At 36.9% G+C, this 24,593-nt stretch overlaps 1 protein-coding gene across 1 annotated transcript in view; it reads left to right on the top strand.

Moving 5' to 3' along the window:
* The window catches only part of LOC130876365 (transmembrane protease serine 11E), an 82,675-nt gene that overhangs the window by 35,381 nt on the left and 22,701 nt on the right, over nucleotides 1-24,593 (top strand). Inside the window, exon 2 of the mRNA XM_057772881.1 lies at nucleotides 7,592-7,836. Within this exon, the coding sequence (XP_057628864.1) occupies nucleotides 7,592-7,836 (245 nt within the window). The remainder of the gene's footprint in view (nucleotides 1-7,591; nucleotides 7,837-24,593) is intronic.

Below are 24,593 nucleotides of genomic sequence, written 5' to 3'. Positions count from 1 at the left end.
AATGACATCAAGAAGCCAGGCTCTTTCTGTCTCTTTATTCTGTTACCTCCACTATCACTTTAACTTTAACTCAATGCTGGTTCCCCAAACAGTTACAACTTTGATTCCAGGTGCAATTGTGTGTCAGTACTTGGTTTCCCATTCGTATGAGGAAGGGGACAATGTTCAACTGATAATAGCTAAGGAAATATAATTCTACATTTGTCAGACTTACCTTGAGCTAAGGCTAATTTCAGAACTCAAACTATTGCCTACTGATGAAGAAAAAGGTAGGGTAAATTGATGTAGTCATACACAATCTAAAAAGCCTCTAGTATCCTATACTTATCAATGGATGTTCTAGGAAATGATGCTACAATGTACTATCTGATTTCTCAAATTTCATTTCTTATAGAAATTTTAGTGTCTATCCATCTTTATCTATGAATAGTGAGAAAACTAATGTTATATTTTAGTATCTACATGATATTTGTTTTTAAATTTATGCCTTTGTATATCAGCACACATTGTTTTCTTTCTTTAATTTTTTAGTATGAAATTAAAGAAAATGAAGGCAATAGTTAAATGAACCCATGATTACATGTCAGCAAACTTCAACAATTACCAAGTTTCTGGCAAATCTTGTCTTAAGTAGTTAATAGTAAGGAATAAATATTGAGTTTAGTTAGAAAGAAGCTAAGATCTAGTCTCTTGAAATAGTTTCTCATTTACAGAATATACCATAGTCCAAGTTAGTAACATTTACTTGAGGCTAGTCTAATGTTCTTCCTATCAGTACAAGGCCCTTTCCAAACTGTAGTTAGTATGTTTCTTGGGAGGTTTAACTTTGTTTAGTTTATCTGTGTCTTAAGACTTTGTACAGTGCAGCTAACCCAAACACCAGGGGAGATGGTGGTGCTTTAATGTATGAATCTGAGTGAAGGAGGAAATGAGAGGGCTTGCCGAAAGCACGGTTATTTTTGTGTCTGAAATATGTGGATTTTTCTGTTTTCCTGCAACATTAATAGAAATAGAACATTTCGGATACACTTACCACTGAGCAGATTTGATGTGGTTAGAAGACAGTCCATGTTAGGCTTGTAGCTTCTTGTCTTGTGAGGTATCCCAACGAATACTCCTGTGAGCACAAGATCCCCAGGTTAAGAGGCACAGCCTAGAACGGGCTTCCTACTTAACACTTTGACTTTCTTCCTTGCTTTTGAAGCTCCCCCTCCTCTATTCTCTTTGGGGACTTTGGGTTTAATTCAGTACTCTTGCTTTTTTACTCTGGATACCCTCTCACAGCATGATCCACTGCAGGACTGACTTTCACTTTCTTACCCCAAATCCACTTGGCCTACTCAGCCCTAGCTCAGTACCCTGCTAGATGATCTTAAACCCTGTAGTGATTTGAGTGAGATACCACACACCTGTCCTGACTTAGTCTTGGGCATGTGATCACTTGGTCTCAAGTGGCTGGTGCTGTTTTGGAGTTTTAGGAGGTCTGGCTTGTTGGATGAAGGATGCCACTGGGGATGGACTTTGAGAGTTTAAGGCCTGGCACCATTTCAAATTCCTCTTTCTTCTTCCTGATTGCAGTACAAGATGTGAGTTCTCAGTTGTTTCTGGTGCCACAGTTCCCTGCCATGTTGGATCCTTGACTTCTTGTAACCATAATCATAAATAAACTCTTCTTTCTATAAGTTGCCTGGCGATAGTGTTTTATCACAGCAATAGAAAATTAGTTAATACAGACCCAGAACCTCTAAGTGCCAATAATTCATTCATTTAAGAAATAATTGCTGGCTGCCAACTATGGTCTTGAGATTTGGAGAAGTCTTGGGGTTACTATGACTAGAAGGGACACAATCTCTGAGTCAAAGCAGAGGCTGTATTAAGAAGGACAGACGTTAAATCTAAAAGGCATTACAAAGATGACTGACAAGTACCACACTGTGTAAAGTCCTACTGTGTTTGATATGTAAAATGGGTTCCCTTTACAGATTTTTTTTCAGGAATATGGTGCTCTTATCAGAAGGGAAAAGGAAGGAGTGGCAATTCCCTCTTTGAATGAAAACTCTCTCTTGTTCAGTCATAAAATATGATTTCCCATAAGCAGAGTGATTACTAAAGTGGCATTTGAAGTGGGAACTTTTTATACTTCAGAGTTTGATGACTCGGACTTGTGGATTGGAAATACATATGTTCCTTTCATAAATCCATGGTGTTCTGTCAGGCAGAATCAATCTCTTCTTCAAGTCTTAGCCCCTTGCTTATGCAAACAAGTGGAAAATCCCTTTATGCCTTCTTGCTAAATTAAAACATTACCTATTCTTTCTCTTGCTTCAGAATCCTGTATAGTAAACACATTGGCCATTAAAATTTTATGGATTAAATTGTTTAAGTTTTATTTTATTTTCTTATTTAATTGATTGTTTTGATTACCTTATCATTGAAAGACCACTGTGGTATCAATATTCAAAAGACTTTGGTTTACTTTTTACTGTTCTGATTATCAATATGAGAATGAGGTGGTGATGGCATTTGTCTTGAAAGGTGAAATATAAGGAGGGACTCATTGCAAAATTCAGAAATAGACACACCTAACCACCGAGAAACACCTCTGAGGTGGTGACAGAGGACACACAGTTAATCAGCGCTGACTAATGGAGAGCAATGGGATGTCAGATGAAGAAAGGCCTGTGCTCACATATGTTACCCTTGTTATGGCATTCTGATGTGGATTCCCTCTGTATGCTGTGATTAACATTAATGAGTAAAGAAACTGCTTTGGGCCTATAGCAGAGCTGTAGGGGAACAGAGCTAGGTGGGGAAAACTAAAGTGACTGCTGGGAGAAAAGAGGCAGAGTTAGAGAGAAGCCATGGAGCCCTGCTGGAGCCAGACAAAACTTTAGCCTGTAAGCCACAGCCATGTGGCGATACACAGATTAATAGAAATGGGTTAAGTTAATATGTAAGAGTTAGCCAATAAGAAGCTAGAGCTAATGGGCCAAGCAGTGATTTAATTAATACAGTTTCTGTGTTATTATTTCGGGGCTAAACGACCAGGAACAAACTAGTGGCCTTCTCCTACAGCATTCAGCTCTGCATTCCAAGTTATTTCATTAAAAGAACCCTGGACCCTAGTCTAGGTTTTTTCCTCTTCTAACTTTAAGTACATATTGGGCATTAGAATTGCTACAAAATATGCTTCCTTTTATAAGACATTAGTCTTTAATAAATTGGCATGTGCCAGAATAAGGATGTAGATCAGTAGAAGAGTACTTGCTTATGTACTTATGTATGTATTTCCCCAGAACTGCTGGAAAAACATTTAATAAGACATCTTTTCATCACCCAAGGGGTGTTAGGTATGGGTTCCATTCATGGAGTAGGCCCTAAAGCAAATAAGATAATATTCCCTCACATTTTATGCCACCAATGCACTAGCATATCTTGCAGGCATGGCCCCACTGTAAATCAAAGGGTTTGTAGCTGGGTTGGTGTTTATGTTTTTCCTTTGATAGCTTGTGGAACATCTTCTGGTACCAAGAGCACTAGTCAGCAGTTGTGGAGTTGCTAGGTAGTCAACAGCTTGACTTCTAAGGGTTCCATGAGTTGTATAGGTGTTGTCTTCAGCAACAGGGCCTTTCTGTCAGTTTGTGAAGAACAACCTATAGCCTTGGCAAACAGACTGGGTTGTTTGGGGATTCTTGTGGGGCCCCTTTGGCCAAAAGCTCAATAAGACGTAACCCAGTTGGAGCTCTGTCTCCCTTGCTTTTGTGATTTCATATATGTACATATCATATTAATTCTCAGTCCTTCCCTCCAAGTAAATTCTTCTAAGTGTCATCCCTACCTCCCTATACTCCCTAAATTTGTTTTGCTTCCTATTCTTCCTCTTGTTTTCTTCCTCCTTGCTTTTTCCCATCTCCTCTTCCTCTCCCTCTTTCTCCTCCCTCTTCCTTCTCCTTCTTGTCTTCCTAGTCTTAATTTTTCCTCCTCCCCTCCTTTATTATCATCATCATCTTCTTCTAATTTATGCTCCCATATACTTCCAGCTGTGGAGTGCCCATCATTTTGGAGTGAGATCAGCATACTACAATAGATACCTTTACAGAAAAATCATTATCCTTTTCCCAAAAGCCATCAACTGTTCGTTGGTCATTGGCTAGGAGTGGAGGATCATAATATTAGAAAAAAAACTTTCAAACTATGCACTAAATCATTATTATTCTGAAATGTGTAATTCCTTTTTTTCAGAGCAAGATTTTATGCAAACTTTACACAAATAAATTTTAGAAAGAAAGCAAATAAGATTTTGTAGCATTGAATCTTGAATAGTCAATGCATCAAATAAAGACAGTAATTTACACATACTTGCTTTCTGGTTCGCCTATATTCAACACATTGTGGTCTTATATAGGTGAATTTCACTAAAGAAGACCATTATTACCCCTTGTGTTGGGTGCATACTAATGTTATTAAATATTAACCTCCTTCTTAATGCTTATGCTTAAACCTGACTGTGTATTTTGTCTTAATAAATCCTGTAATTTCCTTTATTTAATAAATCTGAACTTTTCCTCACAACTCTATGTTCTTGTAGGTATTTTTAAAATTAAAAGTTCTTTAAAAATGGAAGACAATTGATTTAGAAGTGATACATTCAGTATTACAATACAATTGTTAATAGCCTATGCTACAAATAAGAGTTTGGCTCTAACCACAGCTAATTCGTATGCCTAGATTAACTCCTATCTTCATTTTTTATTAGCAAAGATATAACAAAATAATAACACCTAGTATGTAAGATTATTGTAAAGATTAGGCTAACAAATACATGGAAAGTGATAGAAAGAAGGCGTGACAAGGTAAATGGTCCAAAGGTTACTTATTCCAACTTTACTAGAATGCAGAGCCTTGTTATTCAGTTATGCAGGTTATCTTATAGTGCCCCAGGAATAGATTGCATGGAAAGAAACATGTAACAAATAATTTTGTGTGTGTGTGTGTGTGTGATGCTGAGAACTGAAGTCATTTTATTGTATAGGTCAGGCAAGCATTCTATCATTGAGCTACAAATCAATCCTCAAAACAAGTATTTTCTTAGTGCATTTATGTCCAGTGCTGTTTAAATTCTGAAGGTAGACCCAAGAAAGAGTAGATGCAGTTTCTAGTTAGAAGGGACTACATTTCAATGAAGTAAACTATATGGATTACAGTAAATTATATACATATGTGTGTGTATTAATAACCTTATATATGAATATATATATATAAGTGAAGTTTTCCCCACTCTTCATGTATCTGTACACACACACACACACATATATATATATGAGGGGGAGGATAAATTCACTAATGGCAACACCTTTGCTTATCCAGACAGCTAATTCACTCACTAGTTTAACAATGTTGTTCATGAGTAACACACACCCCAATAAACTGCCCAATGAAAAGCATTGCTTTATTATTAGAGTGATACAACCTCAGGATAACTTTAAGGGCTTCCAGAAATTAATCAGATTATTATAGGCATCTGTGTTTTATCCAACATTAAAGAACTTGGTACAAGGTAGGGGATATTTTAGTGATAAAAATCATCCCTGACTAGTCACAGTGGCACTATACCTCTGAATCTTGTGGCACCAGTGGTCATTGTTGTAAAATTGCTAAGTGTATAGAAGGACAATGTAGTAATTTGTTGGCTGATAAAAATACCTGTGGTGAAGCTGCTAACTTGTTATGCAATGCAATATATCTACTACAGTCTTACAAGAGACTCTCCTGCACAGATATTCTCTTGACTCCGCTTTCACTCTTCCATAAATTGCGACAACCATAACTGATTCATGCCCAAGGTAAAGGTTTCTTCTATCCATGGCTTTGGATGCAGAGACAGAATGATTTCCAAAAAATGACAAAGAAAAGGTATTTGAATAAAAGATGAAACTTTTCTCTAAAAAACTTTTTGTCTTTCTTAGAGATACTTTTGAAAGGATTAATGTTGCTTTTATATCCTACAACTCTAAGAGTAACTATAAAAAAGGTCTGAATTTATGAATTCTCCCAGTAGAGACTTCCGGTCTCGTATTTTCATCTCTTTTCTTTTCCTTTCCTTTTTCAAGTTTCTACTAAATTATCATTAAATTTGATCTTCTATACTGATACAGCTTTGTATCTGAATGAGATGTGTGTCTGTGGAGGTCAGAGGTCAACATCAAATGTTCTCTTCCTCCATTGCTCTCCACCTTATTTTTTGAGACAGGGTCTCTCACTAAACCTGGAACTCATCAACTTATTTGACTGGATTTTCCTATTTCGCTGCTAAGGATTTTCCTGTCTCCTGCCAATCTCCATGGCATTGGGTTGACATGCACACAACACTACTCAGTTTCTATTGTGGTTATTAAAGTAGAATTCAGGACCCAGGCTGTATAGTTTCCACTTTTCCTAAGTTCTAGGACCCACATGTGGTGCAGACCCCTGCAGGCCCTGTGCACGCTGTCTCGGTCTCTATGAGTTCACATGTGTATTGGTCTTACTGTACTTAAAATGCTGTTTCCTTGGTGTCATGCACCCTGTACCCCTGCCCTCTGGCTTTTACACTCATTCTGCCTCCTTTTCGGCAGTGTTTCTTGGACCCAAATGGGAGAGAGTTGGAAAAAAAAAAAAGCACACACCTCTGAAGACACGAGGACAACTCGCCCAGTATGGAGGTTCCTTGTAATACTGCCAGAGTGGCTTCAATCTCATTCCTCATCAGGAATCCCGACTTCTTGCCCCGCTCACCTGAGCTCTGGGATAACTGGTCAAGTAGTACAATCAATCGGTGTCCTTTCCCTTCCATATATAATTTTAAGAGTCTATGTGTGCTACGAGAGATTTCTTTCTGTTAAAATTTCATAACTTGTAGAGTGAGAGACAAATAAAGAATTCCTTCACATTAGGCAAGAGTTTGAACACCACGAGAGCACAGAGGGGAGAGGCTAACCCACTTTATGGGCATCAGAGAAAGCTATTTGCAGATGATGTCTCAAACAAACGTAGAGATACTTACATTTTTGTTTACAAGAACACATAGACAAATATATTTTATTTATTTTCTGAAATAAATAAAATAGTGAGTTAGGCAGTGTGCCAGATTCGAATCAAATGAAAGAAATAGAGTGTCTGAAATGGGGATTGATATTTGTAAATGACCTGACTTTTCTAGAGCAACAATGACACATAGTTTTAAGATGTGAATGTTTTCTAATCTCTGTTGTGTTTCCAACACCTGGCTTATAGTTAATTCCAAAGGGAAAATTTCATTTATATGCTTGACTGAGTAGAAAATGTATCAGCTTAGTGTTTAAAAAGCACCGGTGTTAGTCCTTGTTGGGCAGTTCTCTTAACTTAATTAAACCTGGAAGCTTGAGGAAGCTGAGAAGGGTAACACCTAACCTTGCCTTTTTATACATTTAAATAACTGAACAGCCTAAAAACCCTGTTATGTTGCTATTTTAAAAGTAGCTCAAGATAGTAGTTTTGAAGCTCTTACTCCTCGAAAGTGCTTATGGATTATTCTTGTTGTTGCTCTCTATAAACAGTGTCTTTGTCGCGCTAGTCACACAAAGTCTCCGCACTAGCCAAGACTTGTCAGACTGGTTCTCTATGGATCATCAGTGACTTCTTTCTTCACCTCACTTTAGCCTACAAAGCCAGGGATGAGCCCAGCCGAGGCATAAGCTCAGTCACCGACCAGCCACCCCAGGTCTCAGATCTTGCTAGTCAGCGATGTATCGGTGAGTTCCTGGCTCCTTTCTACCCAGCAACTTGTAGTCTGCAGTGGTCTGAGGCACGCAAGGACTTGTGAGTCTCCAGCTGATGATATTTTGTATAGTTTTTACATGACATTATGCCAAGTAGGTTCTTGTCTTTCCCGTAGGAATGTTCCCTCTCTGTCTATTTGTTCATGCTCAGAGGAGTTGTCCAAAATGTCAAGGAGACAGTGATGTACTGCTATGCTTAGTTTGCTTGTTCTGGGGAAGAATAATTTTTTTTTAAAATTTAGGCTTTATTGGTATGAATTATGAGAGTATATACTTATTTCATAAAGTATGTACAAGAATGTAAAAGTGAGATCATGTTGGCTAAAGTTGTTTACTTCCCTAAGTTGTCTAAAATTGGAAAGTATAAAATATTTTGAAAGAATAAAAAGCAATTTAAGATGAATTCTTTGAATAGCTAAATTGTCATAACTAGATTTAAAAATCAATCCAATGAGAGATGTGGTAGTTCAGGGGTAGGGCTTTTATCTGACTAGTAAGAGACTCTGGGCTCAATACTCAGCACCGCACATACATCCAACTCCAGTATACCTTATCACAACAAACTTCTCTATTGCTTTATTTCAATATTAGAACCTAAATAGTAACAAAATTTTAGTCTACTAATTTAGATTCAAAATAATCTTAATTTAGTATTAAAATTTATTTTCTCAAACATATTTATGAATCTCTTTTGATTTATGTTTGATTAGTAAGTATCTTTAACACTTTGAGAAGGAAATATAAAAATTTCAGTGGAATCTGTGCCTTTGATGCACAAGGAAAAAGCTTGATTTTATCACTGGTAGAAATTCTATGTGTATTTCATGAGAAGTTGAATATTCCTTTAGTATCTCAAAGAGGCAACTAAGAGCTGCAGATCTTGTAAATATAGTGATGTCTTCCTTTTACAAGCATTTTAGTTACCAATGATGCTTTTTGTATCTTTTCTTCTTCCTCTCAATCACTGCAAGAACGTTGCTATAGAATACAGTACTTCATTGACTATAAGAACATTACTATAGAATATAGGGCTGGAGAGATGGCTCAGAGGTTAAGAGCACTGGCTGCTCTTCCAGAGGTTCTGAGTTCAATTCCCAGCACCCACATGGTGGCTTATAACCATCTGTAATGAGATCTGGTGTCCTCTTCTGGTGTGTGTATACATAATAGATATTTTTTTTTAAAAAAGAATATAGTAACTTCAAGAAAGTCTCTATCCAGTTCACCATACTTCTAGATCTTGCTTGTGTTAGATCTGACTGAATCTGAATTTGATTCTAAATGTGTAGAGACGCTGCAATGAAGCAAACATTACAGTGAATTCTGTTTCTACAATTTATCTCTAATTTAAAACCGAAGATGTGCTAATTTTCAAAAGTTCTATTTCAGGATTGATGAGTTTACCTCTCAAGTAAACAAACAAAAAATTCTAAACCAACTAACAATCAAAAAAATCTACCCAATTTGAAGGTTTTTAATGACTGATGAAGCAAACTTTGTGAGAATGGGGGCAATATTGGATGAGATAGCAAGGGAATGGGCTGAGATGGGAAGGGATTGGGTTTAGAGCACAAGCTTTCAACAGGATTACTATGAAGAAATAGGAAATGTGTTGATAATTTCTGTTTGAGGACTTTGCCTCATTTCTAGAGCATAGAAGAAACAGCTGGAGAGTTGTATTTACATTCACATTTATCGTTAGCCAAATTCTGAGAGCCTTCTTCCTATCCCACCTATATGAGAACTGCCCTTTAAGAAATTTAAGGGGAAGGAAATAATTTAGACTAGGTGAAGATTTTTCCTCTTAGCCTTTCTTTTCTTCAAATAGTTATGTCATATTATTCTCTGAGCATGAAGAGGTCAACACACAGATTTTATAAACACATATGAAAGAAGAAAGTCAAAGAAACCCTCATTGTAAAGTTATAGGAGAAGGCCTGGGAAGAGAAGATATTTCTTAAGTATTTTTATTTTCTTAAATCATTTACCAGTAACTGATGATAATGAAAACTAAAAGTAAGTGGATCAAACTTATAGGAACTAAACCTATGCTTTTTAAATAGCTGAAGGTGAATTGAGCAATATTCAAATGAAACAAAATAGACAGCTCATTTTCACTTACAAACTACTCAAAGGGTGGCCCATGTACTCCCTCCCATTAGAATCAATAAGCACTTAACAAAAGTAGAGTTATTTAGCCCCACGCCACAAAGCCTAATAAATTCGTGGTTGAACCACGAGTTAAACATTTTCCCCAATGAAATCTCAACTCCATCATGTTTAAGAAAACAACAATGTAGTGTAGACGTAAAGGAAGGAATATGTGAGGCTGGTAAGAAAAACAAAGCGTAAATGAGACAGTTGTTATTCAAAAGAAGTCACCCTGTGCTCTATTTAAATTGAAATAATTATGTGTTAATGAGAGGTGCTCTCTCCCTGCTCACCTTCCCCTTCAAAGGAGATGAGCACTTATTTATGCAGCACAGTGGTGATTACGAAAGAGAGGATAATTTCTGAAGGTATGGAAGCTAAGGGAAGGTGTTGCCATATTTGGGTGGTTTATGTCAAACAGGGAAGCAGGTCTTATTTTCATCTGCAAAATAGGTTTGTTTGCAGGAAAAACTTCATCATACAACTATGCCACACCCGGAAATTAGTCAGCAGTGATATTGAAAGGAATTTTTGATGACAGGTAGGTTCAGAGTTGCAACATGGCTGTGCTACAAGAGTTTAACATACGCTCATTTCTCTTTCAGCTAAGATCAGTCCAGTTCATAGAAAATGTTTTACTAAGTTTTCGTTGCGATGAGCCTTATGTGGATTCATATTGTGTATCTTGTAAAATGAGTAATTCCATTGAGCAATGCTCTCCTAAGTGATTATTGTTATCGCTCTTTTTAAAAGATAAGGTGGTGTGGTTCAAGTGGTCCGGGCTCCCTGTGGAATCTAGTACTTGCACTTGTAGTCTGAAGTGTAGGCCCTTTTACCCAGAACAGAGTGTTGTCACGGGTGGTAAACGAAGGCATTGGAGAGCTTTACCAAAATGGAAAAATCCCCCCATATATCTACATGGATAAACTATGTATGGATAAACCACACAGGTCAAGGGACAGATGGTATGTAAAGCCAACATGAAATTGTCTACACGTGTGCTGAGAATGAGAGGCTGGATTATAATTTTACTTCTATGTTTGGATTTCTACACATCTTCAAAGAGTCAACTATCTTACTTGTGTCTAAATTTTGCCTTCTATAAAATGAACATGTGACCTAATTTTCCTGCTGTCTTAACGGTGACCAGTGACTGTGAGCATAGCATTTATATTACATCAATGTCTGTACAAATGAGTTCATTGGTCAGAATTCACTGTATCTGTCTTTAACTCTGAAATGAGATTGGTTGTTTTAAAGCGAGAACAATTTGAAACATCAGCACTGAATTTTATACCCAGGTCTGATAGCATTCTAGTGTCAGTGGCTGTGGAGTAGTTCTCCTGAGATACTACGTGGAAAAATGGGTTCCATGACTGTTCAACGGCTCTATCAGTGTTAGGGTTCAGAAGAACTATATTAATAGTTTTACTCTCGTTGGGTGAGGTGACATTCAGAAAGCTGAGGCTGTAGGATTGTTTGGGTTCAAAAGTTCATGGACATCCTGGGCAATATAGGGAAACCTCAGCTAAACAAAACACAAGATAGAATTCATTCCAGCATATTTTTCTTTTTAGCTACTTGGTTAAAGATAATGGTTGGTAAATGAAAAGAATAATTTCTCAGGTCTGAGATCAGTAGACCAGGGATCAAGGAGGACTTCATTCTCTCTGAAGGCTGAGAATGAAGGTGGCTGCAGCATTAAGACATGGTGTCAGGACCTGGAAGCCCGACTTCTCTCCAACTACACATATGGCTTGCGTGGGAGGGTGAGTTCTCAGGGTTTTCAAATAGTAAGTCTGAGATGATAAACTAGTTTATGGGAAATCCAAAATACCACGGGAGCATCACTAAATTTTACCTTGCAATGTTTCATCTGAAGATGTCAGATGGCATGTGGTATTTTGAATCTGAATAAGTAAACACAGGAATTTTGCACTTTGTCTAAAGTTAAACCCTGAGTCAGAGCACAACAAAATAATAATTGCTATCATTTGAGTATACTGTGTAGCAACTATCATTCTAAAACATTACTTGTATTTAATCGTTATAACAACCTATAGTTATATTGTACCCATTCTATACATGGGGAAATAGAGGCTTAGAGACATATCATTTTTATTCAATTGGTAATAATGAAAGAACTGAAAACGAGCACATGTCTGTAAGACTCCAAAACCTATGCTTTAATCACAATGCTGATCATCCTTATTGGGCCTTTCTGTTCATTTATGTGAGCTCTCTAGGACCAGTTTTACTGTCTTACTGTGTTAAGAAATAGAATGTCTTACTGTGTTAGGAAATAGAAAAGTTATACTTTGAAAGAACGAATCAGTTATTCAATAAATGTTCTTTGAAATTAGCTCCTGCAACAGGAAGCATGAAAATTCCATTGTGCAAAGGGCACGGAACACGGCAAGATTAGATAATTTGCATATGGCTACAGGAATAGGTGAGTCAGTCAGTACTAGAGATAGAATCTGACCTCCCAGTGCACCTGTGCTGTGCACAGTTTAGGAGGAGAGACAGATTAGTGTGGGCTAACTACACAGCCCAAGCTATTGTTGTGACTAATACTATTAGAATGCGAATAAAAATAGATGACTTTCTTAAAAATTAACATTATTCATATGTTGTATACATGTTGATTTGAAATACCTACACATTATAAGACAGTTAAATTGGGAAAATGAGCATGCCCAGCACTTCATGTAGATTATTACTTTTAGTGAGAACAGGTAAAATCTAGCCTCAGTATTTTTCATGTATATGATTAAATTGTTAAGTTATTATTAAATGTAGTCACCATGTGGTAGCTCCCTTGACCTTCTTCCTTCTAGCTAAGTGGAAATCTGTTTTATAAAGCTAGACTGAATATTGAATGTTTGTCAGGCCACATGCCACAAAATGCAGAGGATACATGCAGGAGGAATAAAAACACTCGCTGGTAGATAAAGATTCCAACATGTGTTTTGCCATTTGTTGCCTTCTAGCAACCCCATGAAGCAGCTGATTTCCATACTAGATGGCAGTATATACAAGGAAACTAGAGATTAGTGGGGCTGAACCTCTCCAGTCAGTGAGTCAGTGAGGAGTGGAGCTGAAGGTTTACCATGCATGTTCTAACTCCAGCTCTGTATTTTACCGTCCTCCCTCCTGTCTCTGTCATCTTGTCATTCTTGGAGTCATAAGCCCTCCGTTGGCTAATCAGAGTTAATTTTCCTTGTCCTTTTAAAGATTTCGTTTATCTTTGCATCTCAGCTTTTCTAACCAAGAAAAATTCCAAAACAGTAAATTTAATATACATCCATGACTCTGTAAAACTGTCATTCAGGACATTACAGTAAGGCTGTTGTTAGGTGCTTCTTACCTTGTTGAGCACTGGTTCTGGGAATTCAGAGTTCTAACCCTTGCACTAAACTGTACACACCTTAGCTAGCAGGAGCTGTACGACTTCCGGGAGCCTAGCACTGTGTTAACCCTAAAATCAGTGCTTCTACAATTACTTTTTCAAATTTAATTGTTCTCTGCTTAAAGCTGGTCTCCAGTGCAAGAAAAGAATTGCCGTGGATGGATTAGGAACAGGTCTTGGAGGGTCCTCTCTTCTCCTTTCATAAACCCTCATGCACATGTGAGACCACTTGAAAAGAAAATTGATTTTGTATTATGGAAGAAATATAGACATTAGTTAATAATTATTGAGTATTTAATATTTGATTAGAAAGGTGCCAGAACCTCTACAAATGTTTCCATTTGATGTTGGAAGATTCTTATGAATTGGGTTATAGCATTGGTTCAGTTTGTTGATGGGGAAACATAGACTCAGGGAGGCATTCATCTTCCCTAGTGTCACCTAGTTAATGAAGGGTACTGTAAGGGACAAATCCAGGCTCTTCATAGCCAAAAAGTCCATGTCTTAATCTACCAGGTAAAGAATGGAAGCCATTAGCTTGAAGTTACAGAGCTTATAACAGGAGATTATTTTTATTTTTAATATATAGAATAGATTATTTTTATTTTCTTATTTTTTGCTTGTGAACCTAGCATTTAATGACTGGGCCATCTCTCCAGCCCTATGTTTATTTTCTTAAGATCTTTAAAATACGTGTGAGAGTTTAAAGGAAAATTTACAAGAGTATAGGGATTTCAAAGTAAAATGAACTGAGTCTAATGTATTAATCATCACATTGAATGTATATGGCCTAGACCAGTGTTTCTCAACCATCTTAATGCCGTGACCCTTTAATAGAGTTCCTCAAGTGGTGGTGATCCCCAGCCATAAAATTAACTTTGTTCCCACTTCTTAACTATAATTTTGCTACTGTTATGAATCATAATATAAATATCCGATATGCAGGATGATCTTAGGTGACCTCTGTGAAAGGGTTGTTTGACCTCTAAAGTGGTTGCAACCCACAGACTGAGAACCACTGGTCTAAATACTGAAAGACTGGGCTGAAGGGGAACTCAGCCAGTAAAGGCATGGTGTGAGTTTGATCTTCAGGGCACACACGATGGAAGGAGAGCTTTGATCTCTGGGAGTTGTCCTTTGATTTTCATACACATAGCATGTATGCCCTTCCCTGCAAAAAAAAGTGGATGTAATTTTAAAATGTAAACATGAATACACACTGAAAGAGATTTTTCAGGTGGGATTAAGTAAAAGAAGAGAAATAAGACCTATTTTCCTTCTAGAAGTAACCCACTCTAAATATAATACCATAGAAAAGTTAAACATACGATAAAAAACCCAAATATCAAGCAAACACTAATCAAAGATGTGTGTAAATATGTGTATTAATCTCAGAGAAAGTAGACTTTTGAATGAAGAACATGACTGAGGATAAAAGGCTAAATTGACCAAAAAGATAGCAGTCCAAAATATGTTTACTCCATCACAGAACAGAGGTTCAAATAAATAAAACACACAGTGCCATGGGTAAAATAGGCAAATCCAGAGTTCTTCCTGGATATGTCATCTCTTCCCCATCACTATGTGACAGAACAAATGGACAGAAACTCAGGTAATATACAGAGAACCTGAAAACAGTAAAACAATTTGACCTTGCTGACCTGTAGCAAACCCTCTACTCACAAAGGACAGAGTACAAATTCTCAAATGCCCAGGGTAAATTTACCATGATAGCCTCTATTCTGGGCATGAAACAAAGGAAAGTAAAATGCCCTAGAATCAGCAGTGGGCATGCTGGCTTAGAGAGAAATGTTGGGAAGGATGGCCCATGGCTGCAGTTATAGGAAAGGTGTTATCAGACTGAAGCCGTGACCACTGTTAGACCATGGCTAGGCAAGATAAGAGCAAGGGGGATTAATATTCAAAACCTTTACCTCTGAACATCTCCTGTAATGAGAAGATTCTAATTGGGACTTCAGTGTCTTGAAATGTTACTACTAAATTTATTATTTGTATTTCAGAAATTACACCGCTATTAAAAGTCATTATATAAAAATATTCTATCATCTCTTTTTCTTAGACAGAAACTTCCAGAAAGTTACTAACCATCTATCCTGAGGTTCTTTTCTCCTAAATATGACATAAAATGATAAATACTGTAAGTGATCTGCTCTGTGAATCGTAGTCGTATCAGATTTAACTTGGAACAGCAGGGTGAGGATAACTCTAGAGTATGTGAGAAATTTCGTTATGTTTAGTGTAAAACAAGTCTGGAGGCCAGCAGCTGTGTGAGGGGAAGAAGGTAATTAGATATCTAGACTCTTTTTACCATACTGCTCTACCCAAATTAGCATATAGTTTTTAAGGCATGAATTAATAAGGATACTTAATCTTCAATTAATTAATTAATATGTATTTTTGTTATGAAATATAAATCAAGATTCTAGCCACCACAGTAGATTCCATTGGTATCTACTTATTCATATGGTGAGTCTCTCTCTCTTTCTCTCTCTCTCCTTCTCCCTCCCTCTCCTCTCTTTTTGTGGTACTCAAAATTGAATCTAGGGCCTCAAACATTCTAAGCAAGAATTTGATAACTGAGATATGCCCCTGGCCTTCATTTTAGTTTTTAAAGTTTGAGAAGTGGTATCATTAAGTTCTTCAGACTAGCTTCTGAGTATTTAGAATTACAGGCATGTGCAACTAGACTTGGCTTTAAATGGTGGCTCATATCAATAAAGAACACATTTATTCTGCAGGTTGCCACGTTCCCTACTTAATTATCAGGATTTATTTATTAAAGAAAAAGACAAATCCTTGAGATAGGTTTTAGGAGTCTCTACCTACGACATAGGGGTGGAATCATTGTCGTAAAGAGGAGGCCGGGGGATACCTAGCTCTAAAGTTGGGAAGTTAATTCACAGCTATAGATTTGGTAGCTATGAGTTTGTAGATAAAAATTAAAGTCACGGATGTAGTTAAATATAACTATTGGGTTCTTCTGATTAGAACACTTTTCTTGTAATCTCAGGGCATTGATGTACATGGAAAAACTATTTTACTTTAATAAGAATTTGAGAATATTAATGTGTTATTACTAAAATGCTCATACTTTAAAGTATGACTGAGTGTGAAGTGATCTTCTTCACAAATCTTTCAATCTTTTTGGAATTTTAGTTTACGTATGTTACAGGTCACTGTTTGTGGCAAGACATTTATTAATTAGGTAAATCTAATTTATTTGAACAATCATATAAAGATAAATAGGGCCCATAATTTTCCAATTGCATGCTACTGTGAAGGTAGTTCAAATAAGGTTTCAGGATGCACCAGAGTTTAGACATTGTCTGGGGTATCCTTGGTGATGCGTTTTTCTGCTTCCCTGGGAAATGGTGCCTAGAGCACAGAGCATACATATCTTGTGTTCTACCTGGCAATCCCGGGGTTAAGCTTTATTCAGAGCATGGCTTAGAAAATTTTAAAACCAACTTGGAAAGCAAGTATTGAAAACTACAAGTATTTCACAGATTTGATGCTTAATTGATATTTATCCATGTAATATTTTCAGGGGCCTTTTATTTTAAATTAATGTAAAATGCAATTTATGATAGCTTAAAAATATTGACTAGTAGAGATTTGTTAAAAATGAAATGTAAAAGTTTCTTAACTTCCTTCTTATACCTGTTTCCTAAAAATAAAACTATTGATAAAATTAAGAAAAAAATGACTTGTAGTCTCTTAAGTCTCTTAACTTGCTGGAAATTATGTCAAATTTTCTGATATCAGAGTCAACAGAAAAACAGTACATTTGAAACATATAAAGACTGATTAATACATGGAACACTGCTTTTAATAATGCTAAACATTACTTCTGAATTATATGAGATTTTGAGCATTAAAAAGGCGATAAGGTAAATTTTTTTATTGCCATCGATTCTTTTTTTTTTTAATATTTATTTATTTATTTATTCTGTATACAATATTCTGTCTGTGTGTATGTCTGCAGGCCAGAAGAGGGCACCGGACCTCATTACAGATGGTTGTGAGCCATCATGTGGTTGCTGGGAATTGAACTCATAACCTTTGGAAGAGCAGGCAATGTTCTTAACCACTGAGCCATCTCTCCAGCCCCCTTTTTTTGTTTTTTTGAGACAGGGTTTCTCTGTGGTTTGGAGCCTATCCTGGAACTAGCTCTTGTAGACCAGGCTGGTCTCAAACTCACAGAGATCCGCCTGCCTCTGCCTTCCAAGTGCTGGTATTAAAGGCGTGCGCCACCACCGCCTGGCTTACCATCGGTTCTTAAGACATTAAAGCATATGACATCATATTACAAAAGGCTAGGATGCTTGAACTACTGTAATTTTGAATGTTAACTCAGATTTTTGTTCCAAGTAAGACTAAGACTCAGGTCACTTGTCTTCATGTTTATGGCCAGTTCACCTTGTTAGTCAAGCTCTCACAGGGGGACTAAAGTCAAAAGTCTTAATGCAGATTTTGTAGAAACATAGAAACATTACAGAAAGTGTTTGAATGTCTGAAGCTTTGTGTTAGTGGCGATAGGGAGGTCTCCAGCTCAGATTCCTCAACCTTCCTTTTATATACCCCTCCATATACAGTATCATAGGCAAGCCTGGTAATTCTTGCATTGCCCCATTTTCTGGGGTTCAGTTCCCCAGCTCTGGCTGCCATGGCATGCTTTGTTTGTCCTGCTGTAGCAAACTGTGGCTTTTAAAGGTCCCCCATGCCAGTTTATGATCCTGAACAGAAGTCTATGAGGAAAGTAAACATTAGTATTGAAGCTTACAGTGATCAACATATGTGCAATCCTATACCTAACTACTTAATGACATATTTTTAAATATTTGTGCCCTATTTATCCATAGTTATAAATTTCTAGAGGTTAGTCAAAGTGTCAACATGCATACCAATTTGTGTTAATCTAAGTATAACCTATAGAGCTGGCAAGTTTATAATGACATTGATAGTAGGGTCATATCAATCAGATCAAGTCCCCATTGTGGAGCCACTTTTGGTATTTGCATAAAACATCTATCAAAGTCTGATGCGATTACATGCAGTCTTGCCAGCATTACCATAGAGAAATATCACCTGAGTTTTGGGATTGGTTAAAAACAGAAATGATTATAATCTAGGGTTTGCCTAAGTTAATAATATATTGCAGGATTTTCTGTCAAAATATCTACTTAGAATTTATTTATCAAACAATATAATATTTTAGAGTCTACTGATATGTCTACTATTCCAATAATCTTTAGCTATTTTATAATATAACATTTCTAAAGCCATTACAATAGTAATTATGAAAGCCTGGTCAGATTTTTTTTTAATTTAAATTTTTTATTCTTTACCTACATCTTGACTGCAGTTTCCCGTACCTCCACTCCTCCCAGGACTCCCTATTCCCCCAAACTCCCCTCTTCCTCAGATCTACGCCTACTCTATTTCCCTTTTAAAAAAATGAGCAGGCCTCCTAGGGATATGAGTCGAACATGGCACAACAAATCCTAAAAAGACTAGGCACAAAGCCTCATCAAGGCTGGAAAAGGCAACCCAGCAGGAGGAAAAGGGTCCTAAGGGCAGGCAAAAGAGTCAGAGATAGTCCCCACTCCTGCTGTTAGGCGTCCCACAAGAACACCAAGCTATGCAGCCATAACATATGCAGAGGACCTAGCTTAGACCCATGCAGGATTCCTGTTGTTGCTTAGTCTCTGTGAGTCCCTATGAGCCCTGCTAAGTTGGTTCTGTGGGTCATGTTCTTGTGGTGTCCTTGCTGGTTGAATATTTTTAAAACTTGTTGCAATGCTTAATATCTGATTGATTTCATAAAGCCACCTTTCTGTCAAATTACTTTTAATGAACTATTACTGACACTGCCAGTACTGAGGAACATAATAAGAGTGTTATGTAGCTATTTTCATTCAGATGTTAATAATAGAGAATGAAGATAATTATATTACACAGCATGCTTTTTATGAAGGCCTAATAATGGTGTTGCTGAACAACTGCGGTGATTTTTCCTTTTGAATGCCAAAAAAGAAGATATCAGATCAGGATTTGCTTTTTTTCCTTTGTTGTTGTATGTTTCGTTTGGGGGATGTCTTCTAGAAAACTACCAGTGTTGTGGCATGACTCAAGGAAGTATCTGTATGCAGACATTTTTAGTACTATTTCCATTTATATTTTTACTTATATGTTTCCTTCTTCTTCCATCCACACGTTTAGTTTAGTAGCAACAGCAACACTCCCATCACACCACCACACATTCTCACATCACACACACACACACACATACACACACATACACACTTTTATAAGTCATCTTAAATCAGTTTGGTACAACATGGGAGACAAAAACATTTGTGATCAGAGCATTTATAGAGTAAATTACCCAACATAGGTTTTAAATTAATCCCCAGAACTGGAAATAAAAACAGTTTTCTTTTATTTGTATTGATACTGTAAAAATAAAATAGAAATAGTTGTTTGTCAACAAGTGGCATTCTTGCTTTATTAATTTTTTAATTTTTTTAAAAAACTATCTTTTATCATTTTACATACCAATTCCACTTCCCACTCTCTCCCCTCCTTCCATTCCCTCCACCTTCCCCCCTACCCTACCCCTGACATTTTTGCTTTAATTGCAGCTTTTTTATGGGAATTATGAATAAGTATCATTATAAGGCTTAAACATATAAATCAATCCACAGAATATGATGATGATGTGGTCTGTACATCAGTGAATAGAATAGAAATATGGTTTTTTTTGCAATTTTATAAGAATAATTTGCTTGAAATTCTTCTTAAAATATTAGGAATCACGGCTAGAAAGACAACTCAACAGTTTAGAGCATTTGTTGCTCTTGCAGGGAACTCAAGATCAGTTTTCCAGCTGCATCTCTAGGGATCTGATGCTCTGTCTGACCTCCATAGGCACCAGGCAAGCAAGTGGTACCCATGTATACAAGCAATACACTAATACATTTTTAAAAAGCTACAAAAACATACTACCCATCTTTGCTAGGGTTACTATTGCTGTGATGAAATACCATGACCAAAGGCAACTTGGGAAGGAAAGGGTTTATTTCACTCACAGTTCTCTGTAATAGGTCATCATCAAAGCAGTGGGGAAGGGAACTCAAGTAGAGCAAGAACCTGGAAGCAGGAGCTGATGCAGAGACCATGGAGGGGTGCTGCCTACTGGCTTGCTCCCCATGGTTTGCTCTGACTCCTTTCTTACAGATCCCAGGACCATCAGCCCAGGGATGGCACCACCCACAATGTCTGTGCCCTACCCCACCAATCACTAATTAGGAAAATGTGTTAGAGACAGTACTTATTGGAGGCATTTTGTCAGTCCAGATTCCTTCCTTTTACATAATTCTAGTTTGTGTAAAGTTGATATAAAATTAGTAAGCACACTACCTATGCCTATATATACTTTTTATTTTGTTTCTTTCTTGGATGATTATGTAATTTTGTTTTATAAATATTAGAGTAAAAATCACAGCGTCCTGACAATACATGGTTTATTCAAAATAAAATGCAGCCGAAGCATTTACATGGGTGGGAAACGCAAACACAAACCTGTAATCCAGTGGTTCTCAACCTTCCTAAAGCTGAGACTCTTTAATACAATTTCTCATTCTGTGGTCACCCCCAACCACAAAATTATTTTGTTACTACTTCATCACTATAATTTTGTTACTGTTATGAATCATAGTGGGAATATTTGATATGTAGGATATCTGATATGTGACCCGCAAAGAGGTCTCAACCTACATGTTGAGAATCACCATTGTAAACTAAGCTTGTGCCACACATGTAGTAAACACATTGTAAATGTTAATTGATGTATTGCTATTTTATTTTATTCCTGTTTTTTTTTTTTTATGTTGGTTTCTCTGTATGTACCTGACTCTATAGTACAGGCAAGTCTAAAACTTAGAGATCTGCCTATCTCTGTTTCCTGTGTGCTGAAATTAAAGGCATGCACCACTATGACAAGCCTGCTTTTTATTTTTTTAATTAAAAACTTAATGTGTGCAGTCATGGGTGTGCTCATGTGCACTCATGCATACTCATGCCCATGAGTGTGTGTCATTGGGGCCAGATGTCTACATCCGTTGTCTTCCTGTTGTACAATATTAGTTAAATATGTGTTCCATTTGTTTACACTGGGGGAAATTTGATTAATGGTGCAAAGATATGTTGCATTCTTTTTTGTTTTGTTTTGTTTTTGAGGAAATTTGTAATGCCTTAGATACATGATGTTAACACTTTGTGGTATTTTTTTTTCTTCTATTGTTCTGATATAACATGTATGTTATACTATATCTTATCTGTGTTTCTCACTCTGTGTACTTTGGTAGCAGTTTTATAGTAGAAAGAATATATAGTTGGAAAATCATGTGTTTTAAATACAAGTAGCAACATTCGCCATAAATCTTGATCACCATATGAAGTAGTTTATGAAAATGAGACTTTCTGGAACAGCAGTTTCTCTTAGCAAGGTCTGACTTGCCTTTCCTTGTCCTCAGTATCTCAAGTTGTTTCCTAGAACTAAGACAGACTCTGAGTTCATTGAGAAAGATCAAACACCATAGTATGGTACCAAAGAATGACTTTTTTGCAAGTTAGTTTAGTCAACTTTCTTTTGGTTCCTGAAGGATGAGCAATTCTTGAGCATGGGGTAGGAATGCATATAGAGAGGTGACGTTCAGGCTTAGCCCCATGAAGGTACAAAAACAAACAAACAAAACAAAACACAATAAAAATCTGTCAATATGATGTTTAGGATGAAAAGGTGAACCAGAGCAGAGAGTTTTAAAGTCATCTCCTAAACACATGAAAGCATTTTGTGGGATGAGCAAAGGATAGACCTCAGATGCTCTACACAGGAGGCAATAGGAAGAGCTTGCTAAGGGAAGAAGGATGGGGTGTAAGCAGGCTAAGTCATTGTCCATGACACTTGTAGAGAGTCTACTAGAACCGGGAGTGTTTCAGGGCCTAGGGAGCTGGGAGAGAAAACTGTTACCAAGCTGTGGGTCAGATACTGGGAATTTCTAGAACATGTTCATCGGCAGCAGAGTGGGAGACAGATTTGGCAGGACTACAGCAGGAAGAGATCATTAGTGTTGACTTGTGGGCTATCCATTGAACGGTCATTGCAAACTCTAGTTTGGGGGCCCATCCTGATGCATGACTTCCTTTTATGTGGTGCTTGAACTAAGAACAGTTTTCATGCTTTTAAGTGATTGAAAAATCAGCTCGTACAATATTTTGGCAATTAGAACATATTTAAAGATCGGTCTCTAGATATGAAAATGTACAAGGATACAGCTGAGCTCTGCATTGATTCTCTATTGTCTGTTGCTGCTTTACAGTACAGTTTCAGCACTGAGTACCTGTAGCAGAGAACCCACAGCCTAGAAAACAGCAACAGAAGGAGCTATGCCTTTAACAAAAGCTGGCCAGACTCTGGCGGAAGAGGCTGATGATCACTCATCAGGACCATCGAGTTATGAACATCATAATCATGCTTGTTAGAATAGTGGGGCTGGACTGAGCTGCTGAGATGTGGGAACTGACAACATCAGCACTACTTACCATCAGGGAGAAGGAACAAGAAATTTGAGAGCACTGTTGTTCTGAACACAGTGCTGACCTGTGCTAAGTGGGGGCTTGTTCTGACAAGCTCTCCTCAGAAGCACTGCACTCCCTCCTTATGTAATCATCCACAGCCTGTCAGCAGGCTTGCTTGCTGTTCTGTCTCTCACTCTCCCTCACATTTTGCTGTCACTGCCTTTCCTTTTATAGTTCTGTCCTAAAAATGACATACTAAGAATTGATGTTGATAACACAATGTTGGGTCTATTACTTAACTTCTAACAATTTAAGGCCAGTCAAATACATCTGTACCTTAATTCCTATATTTATTCAATTCTCACTAATTATACATTTCCCCAAATGAAAAGAAAAAAAAAAAACCAGGAAGCAATTTGGCAATTTGAAATTAATGAAGGCATTAGAATTCCAAAAGTCTTCCTGAGGGTGAATTGAGATGAATTAAGCTATCTTTTGGAGTGGCAAAGAAGTGTTTGGACATGGTATCTGATATAGGACATGCACATGGTACAGGAGCATCCACTAATGTGAGAAATAGATTTATTCCTCCATTTTATTGGTGCTTTTAGAACACTTTCTAACCATATCGACTTTGGAGCAGTTTAGTACTGAATGACTTGCTGAGAAAAAAGGTAGCTAAGAAATAACAACTTATACTTTAATAAAAAGAAAAAAGAAGCCAAGTTAATTGACATGGAAACAATGCTATAGATTGGGAAAGGAAAATACAAGGTTTCAAATGGCAAGTATCTTGGTAATGTGGGTATCAATATTACTATCAATAATTAAAATAAGTATGATAAATGCTACTTTTTTGTATACTTTTTTCACATGGGCATTCAATATAATAAAATTACAATACTTTTACCTCCCCAGAGCTCATCAGGTTAGGAGTGGATGTAATAATTCTTGTTTTTCATACAGAGACAACTTGAGAGAGTAACACATCTACCTGGATAAAGAAGCTGGTGGAAGCATATAGAAATACACTCTTATAATTGTTTGTCTAAATTGTCTTAACTGGATTCTCTCTGACTTTGCCCGATGATATCCCGCTTGCCTCCTAACACCAAAGAAAGCATGCCACTCAGATATTGAAGGGATCAAGAAAGGAAGCCAGAGTGGTACCTTGGCACAGTAGTGAAATGAAGTATATATATGCACACGCACTCACGCACGCACACACACACACACACACACACACAGAGACATACACATAACCACCCCCCCACACACACCAGACCTGATCTTCTTCAGTCAGTTTTAAATTCTCTATAAGTTCTCTTTATCATTTTTTATTTCTTTCTCTTCTCCATTTCATTCAAAAGCCTAATTTATTATTTAAGATACCTATCATAAAACCAAAACAGGCATGGATCCAAATGAAAGTTTTGTTCATTTCTTATTTTATTTCTGCTAATAATTCAGCACCTCCTATGTTTTTATTATTCATACACCATATAATTACCTTAAAATTAGAATGCAAAATACCTCTTATTCATATTCATCTTCACTTTTTTTATTAAGTGGATAATTGACCACTTTCTTGTTAATACAAGCAGATTTGCACTCATTAACTTAGTGATTGC

The sequence above is a fragment of the Chionomys nivalis genome, chromosome 6 (genome assembly GCF_950005125.1).
Source record: "Chionomys nivalis chromosome 6, mChiNiv1.1, whole genome shotgun sequence".
NCBI lineage: Eukaryota > Metazoa > Chordata > Mammalia > Rodentia > Cricetidae > Chionomys > Chionomys nivalis.
This window is presented reverse-complemented; position numbering and strand designations above follow the sequence as displayed.